This window comes from Nymphaea colorata, chromosome 11 (assembly GCF_008831285.2).
Source record: "Nymphaea colorata isolate Beijing-Zhang1983 chromosome 11, ASM883128v2, whole genome shotgun sequence".
In the NCBI taxonomy this organism is placed as follows: Eukaryota; Viridiplantae; Streptophyta; class Magnoliopsida; order Nymphaeales; family Nymphaeaceae; genus Nymphaea; species Nymphaea colorata.
In genome coordinates, this window is record NC_045148.1 from 5,409,064 (window position 1) to 5,432,879 (window position 23,816).

Here is a 23,816-nt window from a genome sequence, read left to right on the forward strand (position 1 = left end):
ATCCTTATTTAAGCATCTCATTTTTTTTTCTTAGGAATGTTTTCATATTAGACTACTAGTTTTTGTTCCTTGTGAGCCTTAATATTCCAATAAATAAGGTATCTTTTCTTCAAGTTCTTTTGTTGATTCGTCAAATGGAGCACAGTAGTACTCAATCTGTAAGTATTATGATTTCTTTTCCCTGTGGCTTGCCAGATCATTTTTATGGTACTGTAGGTTACTCTTGAATCTTGATCTATGATGTGCTTGCACACCTTCTCTGTCTAATTCCAGAATTCACTATAGTATTGATTTTTCTGAAAATATACAGGGTGCAGCCAAAGTCTCACTTTTAATGATAGGGCAACAAGCTATTATGGATGCATACCTATGTCTGCTACATTTAACTGCAGGCATCCTTGTTGGTGAGTTTCAAACTTAAAAATCTCGGCAACTTTGATGACACTTATGACTTTGATAAGATTTGGTGCACTACGTCATTTGTTTTTCTTTTTCCTAATAACTTTCGTTTAAAGAACTGTAAGAAAAATCAATTATTTGTAGGGTAGAGTCAGGGATGAGCCAATGACTTTCTACAAGGATCATTGCCTGAATGGGCAGTTCTTTGTAATATTTTAACTGATTATTCTAAAATTCTATTCTGAGTTTTCAGTGGATAACTGTGCCATCATGATCGATAGTTCACTTTAGTCTAAGTTTGAGGAGTACCATATTTCAATTAACTTGTAATAGTTCATTTTTTACTCTTACGTTTGAGAATTTGAGGACTGCTATATCTTTAAAAGACTTGTTTTTTATGCAAAACCAAGCTTTAGGTAAAAACTTGGTTTTTTTGGAAACCAAGCTTTGTCACTAGGTTTCATCTCAGAAGTAGAATGTTTCTGCACCCAACCTAGTTTCTTGTGTAGGGGAAGTCTCAGATGTAATTTTTGCATGGACATACTGGTTTTCTAGACGTGCTTGAGTGAATGAGGGTTAGGCCAGAGTCCATAGTCTAGCCATTGGTCTAAAGTGGCTGGAAAAGGATATATTCAAAATTCCTTTTAATCATGAGTCCATTTTTTCTAGATATCCACTTCCCAAAAAATTGGCTTCCTTAGGTGGCTTACATGGTGATACTGCTATATATATATATATGTATATATATATGTATATATATATGAAAATTGTTAAAAACAAGACCACTTGGGTAAGAGACAAAAACCAGATCCATTAAATTAATTATTAAATTATTCTTTTTTCAATCTAACCTGATAGATATGATCTTAATTTCTGAAGAGTATTTTGATGAGAAATTTATATTAAGTTAGTCGTTTTCTTACTTAAATAATGTTTTTAAATAATAAAAAATGAATGCGCTTATAACATCAAAATTTTCATAGTAGAAAGATCTTTTTTTTTTTTAAAAAATGACTTAAAACTAAAACATGATTTATATTAAGTTAATATTGTAAACACATTAGAAGGTTCACATTTTGTTTAAAACACTTTTTAACATGAATTTAAGAGGTTTGGTTTTTATCCCTTACCCAAGTGGTTTGGTATAAAGTTGGTAAAAACTTGACCGCATGGATAAGGGACAAAAACTAGACCCATTAAAATTAATTATTATAGTATTTTCTGCAATCTAACCTTATAGATATGATCTTAAGTGTGATTTGATGAGAAACATATATTAAATTAGTTATTTATTTATTTTAATAATGTTTTTTTAATAATAAAAAATTGAACGGCTCTTATAACATCAAAATTTTGATAGTAAAAAAAATCAAAATTTTTAGAAAAAAACTAAAACATGGTTTATATAAAATTAGTGTGCTTATGAACACATTAGGAGTTTCATATTTTGTTTGAAACACAAATTTTAGAGGTGTGGTTTTTATCCCTTGCCCAAGTGGTCTGGTATTTACCGATTATATATATATATATATATATATATATATATATCATAGAAAGTACATTTTTTGCAAAAACCCATTTTATGCCTCAAAAATGGGTCCACTGAAAAAATTGCAAAAAGATTTGTCTTTTTGAAAAAGACTCCAAGGAAAAAAAATTCCAAAAAACACAAAAAGAATACATCTTTTTGCATTTTTTTCACAATTTTTGTTATTGAATTTTTCACATTCTATTTATAGGTTTTTTAGAATTTTTTTTCTCAAGTTGTTGGGATTTTCCTGAGAAAAACAACTTATTATACCTGGGAAGACCACATTGTTTAAAACCGTAAACCAAAAGAACAGTTTCAAGCCAATAGGTGAGGGTATGGAAGGGGTGGTTGATGTTTAGAGTCTTTAGACGAAAGGTGTGTGGGTAGGGGGGTGGTTGGTGAGGAGGGGTGGGGGTTGGAAAGAAGGACGACAGCGGCGAAGAATGATGCTCCTTTTGAGAAGAAATAGTGTTGGTGATGTTATGTAAGTGTCAAAGAGGCGAAGGCGGAGCAATGCAACAACAACCGCATGATTAGACAATAGGGAGCCAGCCAGTGAGGAAAGAGAGGAAGGTGAAGGAGCGGTAGAATGTTCTAGTGGTGGGAGTGTGGTGATCGAGGAGGAATAGGTTGGAAGGAGGATTATGAGGCTGGCAGGAAGGGAGGCAATTGTTAAGGGAACGGGGAACAAAGAGACAGGTGAGCTGACATGGGAGAAAACTAATTGTAAGAACGGGAGGCAAAGAGGGGTCTTAGGAAGATTGGAGAAAGTTTTGGAAAATGGTGAAAGTCGCATAGTTAATATGAATGATAATGGAGATTAAGGGAGGGAGAGGAATTGCTACAGTAAATTGGAGGCGAGAGCAGCGTGAGCATTGGGAAAGTGCACCCAATCATCAAAGGAGTTAATGCAGTTCGAACTGGGGGATGGACAAGCAACCCTTTCACTTCCGTGGGATCCCAGTGCATAAGTTACTAGTAGCAACACACATTGGATACGATCCAATGGGAACATAACTTTGACATATGGGGTTTCATGAGGCAAAACTAGAGCATGGCTGAGGTAATGCAACCCAGAACAAATCGACATGTATAGCAGTGGTAGGTGGAGTTGCCTGTTGAATGTGGCATATTTGTACCACTTAATTAAACTGAATAGAGTGGGAGGACCTTCCCTGAGAAACTGGTAGGTGCTTGTTGGGGCCATGAAAAGCTGAACACCTAAGTATACGTCCTTTCAAGATGCCCCTTCTGCAATGTGAACACAAGGTAGCTCAGGGAGAATTGGGCATGACACACGATGGGCACCACCACTCACCACTTCGAGGCTGACCAATGCATCTATGACTTACCAATGGCTGGAACGATGAGACCCTTCTAGACCTGAAAATGAACGGTGAGTCACAAGCATCACGACAAATGTGATCAACCATGGGTATTGTAAAGCCAGCAATGTAAGATTTTCATACAGGGTTTCCCTTCAAATCAAACTGATGAAGAAATGGAGATCAGTCACACTAATAATGCATCTTGCAAGGGCAAACCTGAGGAACTCGGACAGGGAAGCAAAGAAACTAAATTGTAGCCTGAATGGATACTTCATCGCAAACCCGCCACAACAAAGGGACTAGGTGGGTCCCTAGGCATTGAGATTGCCTGTCATCTGCCATTGAGCTTGGCTGTTACGAGCTAGGTATTGTGGAGATAAAATTGCCAAAGCTGATCAAATAAATCTGCCTTGAGAAGATCAACGACAATGTGAAGCAACCATGGAGAAGGTTTTAGGGAGCCATTGAGCGAGAGAGCTTGAGAGAGAGAGAGAGAGAGAGACTCACCGCCAGCTGCGTGCCTCGCCGGTCACCAAAGATGTAGAATAGTGATTAAACTTACAAATTAACTGTTGGTGATCATTGGTGGCTGTAGAAACACGCAGCGGAAGAAGAGAAAGAAAAACAAACACAGGATTTACGTGGAAAACCTCGGAACGAGGTGAAAAACCACGGGGAAGCTCTAACCTAGGGGCAAAACCGCAACTCTAGGAGAGAGAAAACTTAATTCACTTAATCAACAATTACAATAAGTGATTAGAATAAAAGAGGGAGATAGAGAGACCCGCCTAGGGAACCGAGCCCATCCTTGGTTCCCGTGCCCATGGGTACCAGGTCCATATCCGGACCCGGTTCCCTATTACACGGTATTCTAACACTCCCCCTCAAGCTTGGCATACATGTCAAACATGCCAAGCTTGCTAACATTCTTTTCAAATTGAGATGTACATAAGGCTTTAGTTAGAACATCTGCAATTTGATCTTCAGACTTCATATAAGGAAGGATCAACTCTTTTGAATCTATACGCTCCCGTATGAAGTGGCGATCTATCTCCACATGTTTGGTTCTGTCATGCAGGATGGGATTATTTGCCAGGTTAATCGCAGATTTATTGTCACAATACATTTTCATCTTCTCTTCAATTTCAATTCCAATATATGCTAGAAGAATCTTTAGCCATAACATCTCTGTAACCCCCATAACAACAGCCCTGTATTCAGCCTCAGCACTGGATCTAGAATAGACCTCCTGCCTTTTACTCCTCCATACCACCAGGTTTCCCCCTAGAAAGATGCAGTACCCTGTGGAAGATCTTCTGGTATCCGTGCAACCAGTCCAATCGGCGTCAGAGTATCATTCAATATTAAGTTTGTCCTGCCGTGTATACAGTAACCCTTTACCTGGGTTATTCTTCAGGTACCCCAACACTCTTTCTGCACTCTTCCAGTGACAATCAGTAGGAGCATGCATAAACTGACTCAACACATTTACAGCATAAGTAATATCAGGGCGAGTAAGAGTAAGATAAATAAGCTTACCAACCAGCCTCTGATACCGTCCTTTTCCTTCCTCATCCAGGATGTTACCAGTTTTGATACTTATCTTTGTACCTGACTCCATTGAAGTTAGAAAGGGCCTGCATCCCAGTTTACCCGTCTCTTTCAGGAGGTCCAGAGTGTACTTCCTTTGGCTCATGACAAGCCCTGTCTCTGATCGAACAATCTCTATTCCCAGAAAGTACCTTAATTTTCTCAGATCTTTAAGGTCAAATTCAGCAGCTAACCTCTCCTTCATCTTCTTTTTCTCTTCTTCATCATCACCTGTGACAATCATATCATCAACATAGACAAGAAGAATGCTCACCAGGCCACTTCTCTGCTTAATGAACAGGGTATGATCACCATTTCCTTGTTTGTACCTATTTGTCTTCATTACCACCCTTAGCCTTTCAAACCATGCTCTAGGGGACTGCTTCAGGCTGTACAGGGCCTTCTTGAGATGACAGCATTTTCCACTTTGAGCATATCCGGGAGGCATGCTCATATAGACCTCCTCCTCTAGATGGCCGTTCAAGAAGGCGTTCTTGACATCAAGCTGGTCCATGCCCCATTTCTTTTGCACTGCAAGTGCCAAAATGACCCTCACAGTCTTCAGTTTTGCAACAGGAGCAAAGGTTTCAAGATAGTCAATTCCGTATTTTTGGCTGAACCCCTTTGCAACCAAACGAGCTTTATACCGTTCCACAGTCCCATCAGGTTTATACTTCACACTAAACACCCACTTGGAACCAACTAAGTGAGTCCCCTTGGGAATATCGACCACTTCCCAAGTGTTGTTCTTTGCCAAGGCATCAATCTCCTCTGTCATAGCCTGTAGCCATTTAGGATCCTCTCTAGCATCTTCCACACACCTGGGAATCACAGACATAGACAAAGTGGTAATAAAGCATTTGTATTCTTTACTGAGTTTTGAATATGAGACGAATCTCTGAAGTACATGATTGGTCTGGTCCCCTTGCGCAGGGCTATGGGAAGCTCTTCATTCATTGGACTTGGTTCATTCGGGGAACTCACAGGATTGGGATTGGTTACATCAACAGTCTCAACCACATCTTTCTCCTTTCTAGTGTAAACTTGCCCAAACAAATGATCACGGGATGTGGGCTGATCATCCACAGGGCCTCCTTCCACATGACTATCTTTATCATCTCTGACTGTATCTTCCACACTGTGACTAAGTTTGTAGTCCAAGAAGTCAGTAAACTGAATAAGCTGATTTGGAGAATACTCTTCCACACTGTCCCCCTCTACACTCCCCATGAAGAGGATTCACAGGAAAATACGCCTCATGTTCATGAAAGGTAACATCCTGGGAGACATAGATTTTGGAGGTAGTAGGATCAATACATTTATATCCCTTCTGAGTGGAGGAATACCCCAAGAAGACAGCTTTGACAGACCGAGGGTCAAGTTTCTTGATGGTGAGACTATGGTTATGAACAAAGCAAACACACCCGAACACCCGAGGGGTAAGAGGCCAGGGGTTATGAGTGGGACTGAGCACAGAGTAAGGAGTACGGCCATTCAACACACGAGTGGGCATACGGTTGATGAGGTGGGCACTAGTGAGGAGAGCATCGCCCCAGTAGCGCTTAGGAACGTGCTTGTGGAACATAATAGCTCGGGTGACATCTAATAAATGGCGATTTTTACGTTCGGTCATGCCATTTTGAGGAGGAGTATAACTACAGGACGTCTTATGAACAATACCCTTGCCCCGCAGGAAGTCATCCAGGGATTGGGAGACATACTCCCTGGCATTATCAGTACGGAAAATCTGAACAGAGGTCTGAAATTGATTTTCGACAAAGACAACAAAATTTTTGACAACGACAGGAACTTCACTGCGTTCTTTCAACAAGTACACGAACGTACAACGGGAGTAGTCATCAATCAGAGTCATAAAGTAATGGAAACCATGACAAGTGGGTACTCCCGAAGGACCCCAAACATCAGAGTGAACCAAAGCAAAAGGACGAGTGGTTTTATTGATAGAAATAGGGTACGAAGCCCTAACATGCTTAGCAAACTGACACACTTCACATGTGAAGGAGTCCATGGAAACAAAAGTAAACAACCGAGGAAACAACTTCTTAATCAACTGGAATGAGAGATGTCCAAGGCACTCGTGCCATCTCATAATGCTAGACCTGTCCTCCACGCCCGTCAACAGTGTGCTAGTGGCTGAGATGACAACAGAGGCAACCTGTACGGGCAGTCTGTAGAGGCCATCAATAACCGAACCAATCCCAATCTTCTTCCCCGTCACCAAGTCCTGCAGGGTACAATGATCAGCAGAGAAAATTAGATTACAATTGAGTTCTTTGGTGATACTACTGACAGATAACAAATTCACAGGAATATTGAGAACATGAAGAGCATTATGCAGAAGATATTTATTTAATAAGGAGAAACTCCCTTTTCCAGCCACAGAGATCGAGGACCCATCAGCCATAGATACGCGTTGCTGCCCTGAAGACAATTTGTACTCTTGAAACATCTTAGGGTTCCGTGTCATATGATGAGTAGCTCCACTGTCAACTACCCAATCACCAAGTAAGGGATTACCTTGATCACTTGTGGCAACAAGAGCTTGGGCTAACTGAGCTCCCTCACGTGGAGGCTTCCTCCTTAGTAGTAGATAACCGGCTGATGTATGCTTGTAATTCCTTGATTTGGTCGGAGGAAAGCTTCGGTTTTTCAACACTTGGAGAGCTAGTATCAGGCACAGGAGGACCCCGCCTACCAGAGGGAGGACGACCATGGGTGAGCCTCTTCTCAGGATGAAGATCCCAACAAAAATCAACTGAGTGTCCCAACTTGTTACAGTGACTGCAACGCCGAATAGGACGCTGCCCAGTCCCTGGAGCACGGCTAACAAAAGCAGAGGGTGAACTACCATGACTAGAGTCAATATGCATCACTTGACGGCGTTGTTCCTCAGATTCCACCCGGGCATACACCTCCTCAATTCCAGGGGTCTCGTCACAGTTGAGAATTTGACTCCTAATGGATTCAAACTCATCACGCAGACCTCCCAGAAAAACAAAAGTGCGGTCCATCCGTTCTTTCTGCCAGTACAGTGCATGATCAGAACCACAATTCCAGTCATCATTCACATGATAATCCAGTTCCTCCCATTTAGTCTTCAGGGCTGCATAGAAGGATGCCACAGACAAGTCACCCTGTTTAAGAGAATAGATGCTGCGTTTAATCTGGTATGTACGCAGGACTCTCTTTTTACGGCCATACATCCTCGCAAGCACAGTCCACATGTCATATGAGGTCAACTTTTGCAAAATAAAGGGCTGAATATCAGCAGAGACAGAACTAATAATCCAAACCTTAACTTGACTATCTTCCAACGCCCAAGTCGCCCATCCAGGATCAGTTTTACTAGGCGTAGGTTTCTCCCCAGTGATACCGCGACTAGTGATCCCAATTTCAAGCGCAGCAGACGAAGAGAGATAATTGTCTTTGTTCAGCCGAATAGAGGTGACTTGAACAGGCAAATTTTTGCTCTTGGGATTGCTGCCCGTGTCAAAGGTAACATCGGTCTTGGAGGTTATCTCTTCAGCCATATCGACCACAAAAAAAAATCCAACAGTCAGAGAATACCAGAAAAACGCAAGACCCGGGCGCTGCGTCACTTTGCCTACAATCGAGGACGGGCAGCGGCAGAGCAGCGGGATTTCCGGCAAGCAGGCACTGGGCGGGGAACAGGCCAGGCGACGGCGAGCGGCGTCGAACAGTGAGCGGCGTCGGCGCACCCAGGCGATGTCGGGCGGTGTCAGACCGGCGGACGGCGGCGGTGCACGCTAGGCGACGGCGGGCGGCGGTGGGACGGCAGGCTGCGTCAGCGGCAGGACTTAGGGCGACGTCGGAGATAGAACTCCAGCAAGGTCAGACTTAGGGTTCCAAAAAAAAAACCCTAAATCACACACGAACGAAGAAGCCAAACAACACAATTTTGGCTCTGATACCATGTAGAAACACGCAGCGGAAGAAGAGAAAGAAAAACAAACACAGGATTTACGTGGAAAACCTCGGAACGAGGTGAAAAACAGGATTTACGTGGAAAACCTCGAAACGAGGTGAAAAACCACAGTTTTGCCCTTAGGTTAGAGCTTCCCCGTGGTTTTTCACCTCGTTCCGAGGTTTTCCACGTAAATCCTGTTTTTCACCTCGTTCCGAGGTTTTCCACGTAAATCCTGTGTTTGTTTAAGAGAAAGAAAAACAAACACAGGATTTACGTGGAAAACCTCAGAACGAGGTGAAAAACAAGATTTATGTGGAAAACCTCGGAACGAGGTGAAAAACCACGGGGAAGCTCTAACTTAGGGACAAAACCGCAACCCTAGGAGAGAAAACTTAATTCACTTAATCAACAATTACAATAAGTGATTAGAATAAAAGAGGGAGGTAGAGAGACCCGCCTAGGGAACCGAGCCCATCCTCGGTTCCCGCACCCATGGGTACCGGGTCCATATCCGGACCCGGTTCCCTATTACACGGTATTCTAATAGTGGCCAATCACTGCGTCACCCATTTCTAATCACTAACCATTGCTTGTTCTCGCTAGTCAGATAACTACTGACAATGATTGGTGAAGCTGATTCGCATTTTTTTTTACTCCATAGAAAGATGATTTTAGCTCTCTATGGAGTTTAGTTGTACGTAAGTCATTTTAAGTTGAGTAAGGTGTGTCCTCATCTTGGAGGAAAAAGTGTAGGTGCAAACAACCGCACCTGACTTGTGTTAAGAGTCAATTTCCACACCAATGCCATACTTGCACCCGCACCTGACTTGTGTTGAATCTGGTGCAGCACCTGTTTTGGGTGTCCGTCTTGCATAAGTGACAACTTACCTTTTTTCCCTTTTTCTTTTGCCATTTGTAGTTTCTAAATGGTTGATAATTTCCTGAGCACTACTGGTTGGAAATTGGGAGTATGATTGCTGGACATGGGTGACATCAGCTAGCATGTTTTCCAACTTGGAGTGGACAATTTTGTCTCGTGACTTTTGGAGTTACTTGTTTTTTGGTCTTTTGTTTTTTTCTTTATGAGGTCCACTTCCCAGCCACCACTAGTTTGGAAATAGGTTGGTTATGGTTGCTGATGTTAGGGTAATACAGTGGGCCTATATCCCAGCCAATGGTGGCTAAATTTTCTTTTAAACATATTTTTCTTCATCTTTTTGGGTCTTTCAAACATTTGGAAAGCCAGAATTTTTGTAAAAGCAAGATGTGGTTAGGCCTGTTATCATCCATATAGGCCTTAACAGTTTATGGATGATTTTGTATAAACTGTAGAATAGGAAAACATTTTTAGCATAGGGATCTATAGTCGTCTTTCCTAGGATTCTGCCAAATGGTTGTACCCTTTCAGTCTTGTTTTGGACAGATTCTTTTTTAAGCTTCTCAACCTAATTTCAGCATTGATAGTTGATAAAATGGTTGTTTAGAATTTCATTTACGCTCCTCGATACCAGATTCTATAATGTGCGAAAACCATTTACTGTCAATTTGCAAAATCAAGTTGGATGAAGAAATTTGCTATAGACTAATGTTGAGGACCATTGCAATCATGCTGCAACACAAGCTAATGATACAGTGATAGCATGTAAGCTTCAAAGGATTGTTCTCTACTTGTTTTTCAAATGAAGAAAATAAGAAACTTTTATAATTCTTGCTGCATGTCGCATACTGCATAAAAATTTAAAATGCTAGTGGGTTTGCTGATTGCTGTCATGGTCTCTATCTTTTTGTTGCTAATACAGTTGTCTTTTCTTTTGTGGTTCATATTCTGCCCTTACATGTGCTTATTCTTTATTGATATTTGATAAGTGACACATGCAATTTTTATGTGCAGAATCACTTTTCAATGCATTTGCCACAGCAGCCTTTTTCAAATTTGTGGTTTTTGCAATATTTGAAATGAGGTATCTTCTTGCAATTTGGAAGGCAAGTAGATCCATGAACTCAAATGAGGGATGGGAAACAATGAGACGTGATCTGTCCACCCTATATAGCCGTTTCTGTAAGTCCTAATTAAACATTCTCATCAAATTAATTCTTTCATATGGATGCCCTAATGGAACAAAGTTGAAGTTTTTTCCTTTTCATTTTGTAGTTTATCTTCAGTTGCTGCATGTGAAACATTTGTGAGTATGTGCATGTGTGGCATATTTGGAGAGAGGAGAGAGAGAGAGAGAGAGAGAGAGAGAGAGAGGGTTTTGATAATATAGACAGGGCTTTGTTAATATGGAGCTATTGAGATGAACCAGGTTCCTTTGTGAGACAAGCTGTCAATAGTGATCCACAGTTTATTTCTCTACATTTCCATCCATTTACCAAGGTTGTGGTTTTACTTTATCAGTTATTATGAAAAATATCATATAAAAGTTCATCATTTCCTTTTTGTGGTATATATTTGCTTGAAATGGTTGCGTGTGGAACTTGGTTGGGACTTCACAATCTGAGTTAGTTTGACACATTCTAATGGCATGCACATGGCCAACATGGCAAAAAGCCTAGAAATCAGACCTTTCATTTGCCTTTAGACACAAAAAAGTGCATGTCTTTTTGAGCTTTTAAAATTTGATGCGTTTTCAGCCAATGAGCTTTGAATGAAACCATGACATGCATTAGATTAATTTAGAGCATTGTCACAAATATCGTTCTCGGGTTTTTAGCAACAAGGTTTTTCTTGGGTATTTTTCGGCAAAATTGTTTCCTTTGGGGAAAAATCTCAGGAAAATTGTGGCAAACTTTAAAAAATTAAAAATTTCTAAATAGATAAAAATAAAATAAATGAGAACTAATAAGAAGATATAAATAAAAATAGATGAAAGTGGTACAAAGAATGTTTTAATGGTGCTAAAAATAATGAAAAATAATTTAGTTTAAGTTTAAAATTGAATCATTGATGATCTTAATGTTAAAAAAGATAAAAATGAAAAAGTCGGAAAAAAATTCACGACAAAAAACGCAAAAAAAATCGTGAAACACGATAAATTTATTTTGCATGTTTTTTTTTCAAAATATTGCGATATATACACACACACACACACATACACGGTTTCTTTCCGTTTTCTCATTTTTTCCATGAATATCACTACATTTTTGAAAATATCATGATATCTGTGACACTGATTTATAGGCTATTGTCACCGACTCTATAGATCAAATCTGTGGGCTTGTATTTACATAAGAGAAGACAAAATGGAAGTTCCTAATTGCATAGCACATACTATTGCTTGTAGCAAGCTTGTGCCTTTCGTTTTGGTGTCTTCCTGCATTCTCATTTTATTTGGCAAGTGACAATGAGTTATTTTCTTGCAGATGGCATTCTCTTGGGAGGCATCGTAGTAATGTATGAGATGCATAATTTCTTGCGCCCGCTTTTGTTAGTTTTATATTCATTTTGGATTCCTCAAATAGTGACTAATGTCATAAAGGATACTCGGAAACCTCTCCATCCTTACTACATATTGGGGATCACTGTGACACGTTTGGCCATTCCATTATATATTTTTGGTTGCCCAAACAACTTCATGCGAATTGATACTGACTGGAATTGGTGTTTGTGTCTCATGATATTTGTGGGAGTTCAAGCTATCATTCTTCTCCTTCAACACTATTTGGGATCTCGATGGTTCATTCCTCGTCAGGTTGGAATTTCTACAGTTATTTCCTTTGTTGTGGGACAGGTTCTTTCAGATTAAGTTCTATATGGAATGTAACTTTACATTTATGCTCATGAGCTGTACTGATTTATATCTAAATAGCCTTTTCATGGAAGGTGGTTCACTTTGAATCTTTATTGACTCTCCTGAAGCAAAAGCTTCATCAATAACCAGTGCTTCTCTTTTATTATCCTCTGTAGTATTTTCATTCTTATTCGTACTTATTTTTTGTGCTTCATATTTATGTTTTCAATTTTTAGTATGTGGAGATACAAGTAAATTTTAATTTCAAAATATTTCCCTCAAATAACTTTATGCAAAATGTTTTGAATATAAACTCTGAATTTATGTTTTTTATCACTGGGCTTGCACTTGATACCTAACGTGCATTTATTCAGGTCTGCTGTTGCTCAAGTTATTGAATGCTTCACATGAATTTGAAAGTCTAATTTCTGTTGGTTATGCTCTTCTCACTTGCTGATTTAGTTGGTGCATTGCTTAATTTTTTGATTCGTTTCATCCATTTGCATATTAAGAATTGAATTTTTTCATAATTTTTAAGAATTCAGTTGACAACTGGTTGTGTGGCCCTTGGGTGGTTTTTGTCTTGCTGATTTCTTTTGCTTTTTCGTTTTCACATGTTTAAATGAGGTGATAATTTAGTGGTGCTTAAATAGATTGTCATTGAATGCATCTTGTCTCATGCTCCTCCAAACAACAAGATCTCCTCCCAAGTAGATGCAGTACCCTGAAGTAGATATTCTAGTATCAACACAGCCTGCCCAGGATTCCTCTTCATGTAACACAAGATTCTGTCGACAGCCTTCAAGTGAGTATCGGTTGGCGCGTGCATGAACTGTCTCATCACATTCACAACAAAGGTGATATCAGGTCTAGTCAGAGTAAGGTAGATCAATTTTCCAACCAGACATTGATACCTCCACTTAGCTTCTTCTCAAAGAAGTTCTCCATCCTTAATACTGAGTTTGTGTCCAGCATCCAGAGGAGTAGAAGCCGGTTTACACCTTAGTTTTCCTATCTCATTCAGTAAATCCAAGGTATACTTCCTTTGATTTAGCACAATGGTCGTACCTAATCTAGAAATTTCAGTACTAAGAAAATATCTTAGTTTGCCAAGGTCCTTGAGATCAAATTCAGCAGCCAGTAAACCCTTTAATCTTGTTATTTCATCTTCATCATCACATGTAACAACAAGAGAGTAACCTTACCCTTTTTCCTTTTTACTAATAGAGTATGATCTCTGTTTCCTTGATTATAGCCATGTTGTCTCATTACACGTCTAAGACGTTCAAACTATGCTCGGGGAGACTACTTGAGCCCATACAAAGCCTTCTTCAGTTTACAACATTTTTCCGGTTTCTCATATCCTAGGGGCATATACATATACACTTCTTCTTCAAGATCTTCATTGAGAAAAACATTCTTAACGTCAAGTTGACACATCTTCCACTCCTTCAAGACTGCTAGAGAAATAATAACTCTAACAGTCTTCATCTTCGCAACAGGAGCAAACATCTCCAAGTAGTCAATCCCATATTTCTGACTAAACCCCTTGACAACCAGGCGAGCTTTGTACCTCTCAACATTCCCATCTGGTTTGTACTTAATAGTGTAGACCCACTTGGATCCAATCAGATGAGCCGCTTCAGGGATCTCTACCACTTTTCCATGTTTGGTTTCTGCTCAAGGCTTCGATCTCTTCTTGTATAGCATGAGTCCACTTGAGATCATTCTGAGCCTCTGTAACAGTCAGTTTACTCTGATCAATGTTATAGAGGAGTTGAGATGAGGAGAAGCACAAATATACTCATTAGGTGACCGTAGCTCTTGAAGCTTTGAGGTCTAAGCTTCGTGGGCAAAAAATGAATACATAAACACAGAAAAGGAGAATTTTTTTGGAAAAGCACCTAAACTTTTCTTTGGTTAATCAAACAGATTCATAACTCTAATAAAAAGGATATTACATATACTAAAAAAACCAAGTTCTTTGGATATAATTAATCACGTAATAATAATATTAGATATGCTTAAGAAGGAATACAAACTAATGAATTTACAATTTGTGTTTGTTAATGGTAGTTTCGTCATTCTCATCATATTAACTGGAGCTTAAGTTAGTAATAAATCAGGTTAACGGGCAAATAGTTGTTTTGATCAATGGTGTAAAACTTTAAGTGACTTTTGGACAATATGTAAGAGGTTGGGTGTGTCCTAGGTTATTATTACCAATTCTTTAGGTGCGCTTTGGAAAATTTCACTAAAACTATAAAAATCAACAAAAAATATCAAAGTGCATAGATCTAATAATAGCCATATAATTTAATTGAATAATAATGTTTATGTACTTAAATATTAATATATTTCAGTCGTGAATGGCTCGCACAATTTTTGGGGGGATGATGGGGCAACAGGGCAAAGGTTATCCACCAATAGATTTCATTTTCTTTTGTAATGATTGATAATTTTGATTTTGCTTTTCTTCCCGAGTTCTGCTGTGGTGATATGTTCTTTCATTGATGTTGATCAGATTCTACCTGAGAAATATAACTATCACAGGAAGATTGAGCAAAGCACAAATCATGCTAGTGATTGCGTCATCTGCATGACTGCAATTGATCTGTCGCAGCATTCTGATGACTTCATGGTAACTAGTTAAAGTATTTCTATACGATTAGTGTTGCTGACTGGCTACCCTAAAACGTAACTTGGATTTTGACCTCCATTACTGCTGCAGGTGACACCATGTGAACATCTTTTCCACTCTGGTTGCTTGCAAAGATGGATGGACATAAAGATGGAATGCCCGACTTGCCGGCGTCCCCTGCCTCCTGTTTAGGAACTCCTATTGGTCTTGTATACTACAACATATTGACATCACACTTCCATCATAATGCAAATTGGGTCTGGTGAATCATGATTATATTCTTAGTGTTTTTTCCTTTTTTTATAGTTTGATTTCAGATGGTTCTCGTCCATATTTAAAATAAAATTGTTATACATAATTAATTTCAGGTTTTCAGTGTAGGATGCCAAACTGTAAATTCCCTGTAGATGAATTGTCTGGCCATTAAGTCCAGAGGCATGAGCCAGAAATGCTGCATAGTCATCAACAATCTGGAGACTACATTGCATATTTTCCACATTGTTGTAATTTAATTAACATTTTGCTTGCTGTCAACTCTTTTCGGTGGCTTTTGCAGGCAATGTTTGCATTCTTTTGGATCTGAATGTCAAAGACTGCTTTGTATAATTTCAATAATGTTGTAATCTGAAAATATTTCTCTTCCTCCAACAGCTTCGCAGTAGCTGTTCAACAATGCTCGTGTTGTTTGGGATCTGAGTATGACTGTGCGAAAATTCTGTATGCATGAGACTTTAATTATACGTAAAGACAATACATTCTTCCTTTTCCGCGTTGATGGATATGGTCTCTTTCCGGTTGTATATATATCTGCTGGTCTGAAAGCTCTTAACCATTTTGTAGAGCATGGTGAGGAAATCATTCAAGTTTTTTCTTTGGCGTGTTGCATGCTGATCGACACGGTGACCTGTGGTGACACACTTTCACACAACAGGTTCCCGCTGGGTATGGCTTGGGTCAAAAAGTTATACTCTAAGTAACTGGCTGCGTCATGCATAGATAAATTATAAATCCAAGTCCAATTAGAACGGACAACATATACAAAAATAATGGACCCAACTAAGAAATCAATGAGAAAAAACTGGTGTGTATTTTGTCATTTTAGTAGTAGTTCAAACATTTTTCTCATTGTATTTCTTTTAATTATTTTTTTATTTCAAATGGACAATCTTGTTTACATGGTTGGGTAACTTTACAGTAAGTGTGTGTGTGTATATATATATATATATATATATATATATATATATATATATATATATATATATATATATATATATATATATAGAGGTAAATTTTATGTGGGAAGCCTACATATTACTACAACCGCACTATCTGTCTATGGTTAATTTCTTTATATAAAGTTAATCTCATTCCTCAGTTTTTCGAAAGATTCATTTGAATGGGAAGCATGATTTCTTGTTTTTTGTGGGAAATCAATTTGAACTGGATACTAAGCTTCCATGTTTCCCGATGCAACACAGTTAACAACGTGGCCGGATTTCTCTAGTATCATGAGATCATCACTGGGCGAACCAGTGAGCTTGCAGGTGATCTATACATTTCATTCACTGTTTGAATTTAGCTTACTCGCCTACTAATAGCGGCACCCATCATCTTTTATGCTTGATGGTGTTGGCATATTTGGACATCCGGGGATTGTTTAGATTTTCCGAACCAACCTGGAAAATTATATACTTTTCCATAAACAGTCGCCTAGAAGTTTCACGAAATGGCAATCTAACTTTGAACGCGCAATAGAACATACTGAAAGAATTGTTTCATTGAACAGCCAGCGTGAATTACAAAATCGCCAAAATTCGTAATTCAGGTTGTCAATAGAAAACAGTGCAGACTTGATCTTATTTTGGTTATATCAGTAAAGTTGTGTGCCTTTTAAGAAAAATTTGAATTATTGAACCATAACAGCCTGCAATCAATCAAGAATCATTTAGGATGGAGTCGATTCTTGAGCTCCAAAGAGCCAACCTGCTAAGAGAGGGGTAGACGTATACTCTCTCTCTCTCTCTCTCTCTCTCTCTCTGTGTGTGTACTGAAGATCCTGCAACTTCTGCAACCACCATTCTTTCTCACCACCCACGAAAGAACTACGAGAACCAACAATCTGTTCATCTCATACTCTCAGTTAGAGCACGCTCTCTCTCTCCCTGTCTCTCTCCATATCGTTTCTTGACTTTCTTGCTCTTTCTTGGCCGGACATTTCCGCCATGAAATCCAACGTCCTCTTCAAACGTGTGTGGAAGGACAACTTGGAGGAGGAGATGAGTATCATCAAGGGCTTCCTCCCCAGTCACCAATTCGTCTCCTTGACCACTCGCCTTCTTCGATGCCGCGATAGAGTCCCTCCCGCCAACGACTGGGGTGACATCGATGTCAACTACGCCACGCTCCGCCTGATTGGCGACAACTATAAGAGCATGGTGCAGGTCGGCCTTGCCTTCTCGGACAAGCAAGGGATGCTGCCGAGATGCCCAGTAACAAAGCGGCCCTGCGTGTGGGAGTTCAACCTCATGGCGGTGGACGACGCCGGCAACGGCCGTGAAGCGGCGGATCTATCGGAGGAGGAGGAGCGATTCTTGCAGGAATGCTGCAGTGGTACCACGGGCGAGAGGCTGCGGAGGGAGGGGATCCATCCGGGATTCTTTGCCGTTGAGTTGTGGCAGTGCGCGGTGCTCATGCAGGATCACATCTGCTGGGTGGTGTTCAAAGGCGGTCTCGACTTCGTGGCGCTGCTTCGGTGGGTGAGGCACAGCGTCCAGAGCCTACCGGCCGACCGGGCGGAATTCTTGAAGCTGCTGCTTCTGTACTTCCCGCTCTTCTACGACCTGGCTGCACTGATGGGTCTGCACGACCAGTGGAACGACGGGACGATCGGGGGTCTGGGGAGGTCGGTGAACATGGAGAGGGAGGGTGAGCCTCCGCACGGAGCGGCGGCCGACTGCCTGCTGGCCATGCGCATCTTCACAGCGTTGATGAAGTTAAAGCTTAGCACTGCGCTGCTGGAATATGCCGTGACGGCGGTCTTTGGGGTCAGCGAGGAAGGACTTGACGACGACTCTTGATCATGAATCTCCATTATTGTTCATCGCCCACCGTCTCGCTCATTGGCGGTCCGGCCCTTTCCTTGTATCTTTTTCCGTCTGCAGCTCCTCTGGTGTTGGTGTTTCTGTTTGTCTTTCGATATCTTCTGATACAAATTGAACCTTGCTAAGAACGATGGTGGTGGTGTATTAGTTAGATTTACACGTCGTGCAGATTGTATTTCTCTCTTTTGGTGGTTTTTGTGATGATCATTTGAACTCTTTGAATGTTCCTCTTGTCTGGCTTGTAAATGATTTTGGATTCTTGATGAAGAAGAAGTTGGTTTCCTGTGATCGGTTGCAATTTGTCTGCTATATCATAGGCTATTCCTGCATACTATCAGCTAACCATGAGTCTTTCTTGAAGAGTAGAGCGAGAGAGATCTAAAGGCTTTTGTATTTAGTTCGAAACGGATCTAGACCTGCTATGAATTAGAGGTGTACTACGTCTAAAAGAGATGATATCAAACTCCACAAAAAGACATGCAATATAGCAATTCTATATCGAATATTAAAATGCTTTTTACATTCTTTCAAGTAGCCTGTTTACCAAGGTACGATAGTAAGGCAAAACGGATCCGAACTGTAATGAGACTCTTATGCATTATATAAGGTTGTGGCTTATATGGTATTTGGATTTGAGCCTGAAATTCCACATTTTCCATATTTATCCTAATTGTACATAAAATCAACTTGGATCTTGCCTTTGTTGGTTCCTCATTAGATTTCAAAATTTCAAGCTTCAATTCAATTAAATATGAGTCTGACTCCGATCAAGAAAGATCCCAAACTGAATTATATGATATGTAAGCAATGGTTCGGATCTTCTGAACACTTGTTTACATCCAAGTCGCCCTCTCTCTCGCTCTCTCTCTGACATTCTTGCTTTCTTGAGTTGGTGGGAGCGGCCATGGACGCTCCCGTTCGCATCAGGAGCGTGTGGGCAGACAACGTTCACCATGAGATCATAGCCATCATCAAGCAGGCTGCCCTCTCCCATCCCTTCATCTCCCTCTCCATCAACCTCCTGCACAGCAACCGCAACCACCAACGCCGCGGCAGGATCCCTCCCGGCGCTTCCCCGGGCGACCCCAACGCCAACTACGCCACGCTCCGCGCCACCGTTGGTGCCTCCGTCCTCCAGGTGGGGCTCGCTCTCTCGGATGAAGGCGGCAACCTGCCGACGTGCGAGGACACGGGGCAGCCCTGCGCCTGGGAATTTAATCTCCGGGTGGTCGACCGCCGGACCGGCGAATTCGCGCCGTGGCAGCACGGCGTCCTGCGGGCTTGCGCAGTCGATGCCGAGGAGAGCAAGAGGCGAGCAATCGATCCCTCGCACTTCAGCTTCAGCCTATTCGGAGCCAGCATCCTGATGAGAAGCCGCATCCGCTGGGTCGTCTTCAAAGGCGGCCTGGACTTCGGGGGCCTCCTGAAGTTGCTTAGAGGAGAGGATCTGCCTCGGAAGCGCGACGAGTGGTTCCAGTGGCTACGGGCATACTTCCCGAGCTTCTACGACGTCATGCACCTGACCGCGCACCTGCGTCTCTCCCCAGCCGGAGGAGGCGGAAGCCTCGACGGCGTGGCGGAAACGATGGGCGTAGGGAGGGACGGGCAACATACCCAGGGCGCGGGGTCGGACAGCCTGCTGGTGCTGCGGGTGTTCTTGAAGATGAAGCAGGAAAGCTTCGGAGGCGGCTTCCTGGAGCACCTTCATGGCAACGTCCTCTTTGGTTTCTGCAAGAGCGGAGAGCATGTCTGATCGATCGCAGTCCTGTGAGGGATCTTCCTCTCTCCTTCATTGCCAGCTGGTGCAACTCATGTAACCTTTCGTGTTTTATCTCTCAATCTTTTCACCATGACGTCTAAGAACACTGACCTTCTGCGCTTGAATCTTGGTTTTCTTTCTTTTTCCCTTCCCGTCAGTTTGGATGAAGAAGTGTTGTGTTGTTCTTTTTATTCTAAAACAGAAACAAGATTTGATGAGCATCGCTTACACAAACCCTTACGTACAGATGATCGAAATCTTAGAATGGCTAGTTCATGCCAAGAGGTCCAATCGCCCGGTGTTGGAAGTTTACTTCGGAGCTTTAAGATCACCAAACCGTAGACATGCAAGAACAGAGCTCACATTAAGCCTTTTTTTATTCAAGATGATGACAAGAACGATGTAGATCAAGAGCGACATTCATCCACTACTACTCCAAAATGATAACGTAATGAGGAAATGACTGTGCCTTGCACCTGATTGGGAGGCAAAGCAAATGGAATAATTGAGTGAAAATCATGGTAGATCGAATAAATAGTGTTAATAATTCTACACAGCAGATTGTTAAAAGATATGCATGAACTTTCCTGCATAACATGAAGGACCTAATGTCTAATTCGCAGTTATTTAAAAATACTATTTATAATTTAAAATAAAATTTGGATTCAAATAGGTATGATGGGTAATTGAGTACAGATCATCTACGACTCGCGCTCCCTACCGTACTGTCCTCGTTCCAATATGTCCTAAAAACGAAAAAGGAAAAATGGAGATGCACTTGCAATAGAACATATCGAATCATGACATCATAAAGAAAGAGCCCGACTCAGCATTGAACCGTAATTTAAACTTTTTTAAATTTTTAGCTATTCAACAATATGGTTGTTCATTTGAATTATATATATATTGAATGGTAACTTCAACATTTTAAAGTTAGTTTTATCATGATAAGTGGTTAAAAAAAAAGTGATGGACATTTTTTGTCATTTAATATTAATTCACACTTTTTTCTTTTTGTTTTTTTTTCAACTATTCATTTGCAAATAAAAGACCCTGGTTAAATGTGTGTGCATATATATGTGTAAATATATATATAAAATTGAGTGAAGATTCTAGCTACCAAGAATCACCAAGCTGTCTAACTAAGATAATCTATATAAAGCTGATGAAGGGTTGGGAGAAGAACAATGATAATAGTGTAAAATAATGAAAAATGCCATCACTTTTTTTTTTTGCTTGGTTTTCTCTGTTTTTGCTTGTCTTTCTTTTAACTTTTCTCATGTTGGATTAAATTATCTTGGTTAAATGGTTGGATGATTTTGAAATATATATATATATATATATATATGTGCACATCTTTTTTTCTTTTTTTTTTCCAAAGGGAAAGAATGGCGTTTTGTTTAGAAAGAGTCCATGAGGATGCACGCCTACTTAGAAAGGATTAAATTTGTCAGATGTAAAGGTCGAGTTAATCATCAACAGAATTATCATGTTTCGAGTAATGGTCGACCATTATCTGTCAATACTGAGGAGGAAGAGTCATTCTGCCAAGACCATTTAGCATATTCGTAGGAGAGTGAGTTGGATGCCCGATGCATGCAACACACATATATATATATATATATATATATATATATATATATATATATGTATATATATATATATATATAGTGTGGTGGGTATTTTGGAAATTATTTAAAAAAAGATGTCCTTTTTAGTAATTTAACTTTTTAGAATTTCTTTTATTAATTAGGACGTTCTTTGTCATTAACTATATTAATGCATGAAAATTTGGGTGTATACAACCTGCTTTTTATTCTTAGAGGTTTTTCGAGTGTGTCTCATTAAGAAGCTGGAGAATTTTGGTACGCAAACACTTGAGCAACTAATAACGTTGTCAATAATGATGAAATGATGGATAGCAAATTTAATACAGGGGGCCGACTCAGTTATGATTGGTAATGGCTCTCGGATTTCAACTAAGCGTATTGGTGATCTATCTATTCGTTTTAATGGCAGTTCTGTGAGAGGATTTGCATCGGATAATGACTGTGTTTTGAGTTATTCTTCGCCGACCAAAGATGCGTGACAGACTTTGAAGGGTTTATGGGAAGGCATTGTAGGAGGGTCAGAAAGCTTTTAGTTGTTGTTTTCAAGTGATGAAGATTCGACTGCTTCACATGATATGTGGCATTGTTTCTGGTCATGCAAACAAAAAGTTTGTCACCTCTTTGAATTCTCATACTTTTGTTTGAGAAGATTTATGATTCGTGTCCAATAGAACAACCTTTCCCAATTAGAAGGCTAAAAGGAGAGGCGAAGCATTTATTGGAGCTTCACTGCCAAGTTTATGAATTACACAAGAAAAATGAAAAAAACAACTAAACTGACAAGCATACGAACAATCTGCACAATATAAGCAAAAATATGTTTCTCAAGCAAAGTTGAACCTTGGGTTTCAAAAGGGGTTGTTTGGCAAATAAAACACTTTACTTTATGAGTGTTAAGGCATATTTACAGATCGTCTATGCCTTAATCTTTGTAATAGATTGATAAAGATTCACAAATGTTCCAAATTAAAAGATGGGTAGAGGCTAATGATCAAAAAGGTGCCATGTTGAATGTAGGCACGGCGTTAGCTTCTTGCTCGGAGGTGATGCCAAAGAGCACCCTCGCCTTCTTTTCCAGCAGGACGCAGCCCCTTTTTAGCATCTTCATCCGCACGAACATTTGCAACGCCAGCAGGCTGTCCGATGCCGCTCCATGAGGAGGCACGTCTTCTCTCCACACGTTAATCGCCCTGGCCGAGACGTCGATCGTCCCGTCGTCGGCCACCGGGTGAAAACCCATCACCGCTGCCATGTCGTAGAACACCGGGAAGTAAATAGCCAGCAGCCTAAAGAATTCCTTGCGCTCAACCGGCAAGCCCTGAGCGCCGTGCTTCTCCCACCTCAGCAGCGCCGCGAAATCCAGTCCGCCTTTGAACACCACCCAATTGATCTTGTCTTTCATGAGCAAGCTGCAGCGCCAGATCTCGGCGGCCATGCGTGCCGGCTGGATTCCCTGTCTCCTCAACTGCTCGGCGTTAACGTTGCCGCAGAACTGCTCCAAGAAACGATCCTCCCTTTCCGGATTAATGGCTGCTTCTTCCAGCGGCATGAGATTGAACTCCCATACGCAGGGCCTCCCGCTCTCGCTGCAGCGTGGCAGCCTCCCTAGTTTGTCACACAGGGCAACTCCCACCTGCGCTATGTTCCTGAACCTGTTGGTCGCCTGCTGGAGGCCGGAATAGTTGGTGTCAGAGTCGCCCCACCCGTTTCCCGTTGGGATCCTTTCTCCGCATAGCATAAGTCGGGTGGTGAGGGAGACGAAGGGGTGAGCTATCATGGCCCTCTCCCTGATTATGCTCATCTCCACGTCGAAGTTATCTTTCCAGACGTGTTTGACGACAACATTGTTGTTAGACATGGCGGCTTTAATGATCTCGAGCAAACAGAACTATTCCAACCCCTGTCGATCCGTCGTCAATGGAAGCTATACAACTTGCAGTGTTTTCTTCTTGTTTCCTCTTTATAGAATTTTATTTGTTACGTAATCAGCACTCATCCTCATCATATCCAAGTATCTCAGAAGATCCCATCAATTAGGGAGGAGATTGAGAAAGATATCTTGCCCAAAATCCAGGAACGGATAGGCCTTGGCAAGTCAAATGAGTAGAAACTAACACCTTAATAGTAGGAATCCCTCAAGTGTGCTATCTAGAGAATTCTCTAGCTGTCGATCCGGT

The 23,816-nt window shown here is 40.8% G+C and overlaps 4 protein-coding genes across 13 annotated transcripts in view; 3 read left to right on the top strand and 1 right to left on the bottom strand.

The window, feature by feature from the left end:
- LOC116264594 (transmembrane E3 ubiquitin-protein ligase FLY1-like) overlaps window positions 1-15,936 on the top strand; it is a 41,709-nt gene extending 25,773 nt beyond the window's left edge. For 4 of the 10 annotated variants that reach the window (XM_031644903.2, XM_050080603.1, XM_031644906.2 and 1 more), the window contains 6 exons: window positions 99-158; window positions 311-404; window positions 10,689-10,856; window positions 12,161-12,489; window positions 15,053-15,169; window positions 15,260-15,936. In XM_031644903.2, the coding sequence (XP_031500763.1) occupies window positions 99-158; window positions 311-404; window positions 10,689-10,856; window positions 12,161-12,489; window positions 15,053-15,169; window positions 15,260-15,361 (870 nt within the window). In that variant the 3' untranslated portion in view covers window positions 15,362-15,936. The remainder of the gene's footprint in view (window positions 1-98; window positions 159-310; window positions 405-10,688; window positions 10,857-12,160; window positions 12,490-15,052; window positions 15,170-15,259) is intronic. The other 6 variants (XR_004174897.2, XR_004174899.2, XR_004174898.2 and 3 more) reach the window with 6 other exon arrangements.
- A 1,455-nt stretch (window positions 15,937-17,391) lies between these two features.
- On the top strand, window positions 17,392-18,246 carry LOC116264310 (probable CCR4-associated factor 1 homolog 7). Its single transcript, XM_031644449.1, has one exon. It carries the CDS (start codon window positions 17,392-17,394, stop codon window positions 18,244-18,246), a length of 855 nt encoding a protein of 284 aa, XP_031500309.1.
- Window positions 18,247-19,174: 928 nt separating this feature from the next.
- Window positions 19,175-20,023, top strand: LOC116264311 (probable CCR4-associated factor 1 homolog 2). Its single transcript, XM_031644450.1, has one exon. The coding sequence runs from the start codon at window positions 19,175-19,177 to the stop codon at window positions 20,021-20,023; it is 849 nt and encodes a 282-aa protein (XP_031500310.1).
- Window positions 20,024-22,630: 2,607 nt separating this feature from the next.
- Window positions 22,631-23,497, bottom strand: LOC116264312 (probable CCR4-associated factor 1 homolog 7). The gene has a single exon (XM_031644452.1). It carries the CDS (start codon window positions 23,495-23,497, stop codon window positions 22,631-22,633), a length of 867 nt encoding a protein of 288 aa, XP_031500312.1.
- Between the last annotated feature and the right edge of the window lie 319 nt (window positions 23,498-23,816).

Coding starts and splice junctions, on each gene's coding strand:
- LOC116264311 (XM_031644450.1), top strand. CDS start 19,175: ATGGACGCTCCCGTTCGCATCAGGAGCGTGTGGGCAGACAACGTTCAC.
- LOC116264310 (XM_031644449.1), top strand. CDS start 17,392: ATGAAATCCAACGTCCTCTTCAAACGTGTGTGGAAGGACAACTTGGAG.
- LOC116264312 (XM_031644452.1), bottom strand. CDS start 23,497: ATGTCTAACAACAATGTTGTCGTCAAACACGTCTGGAAAGATAACTTC.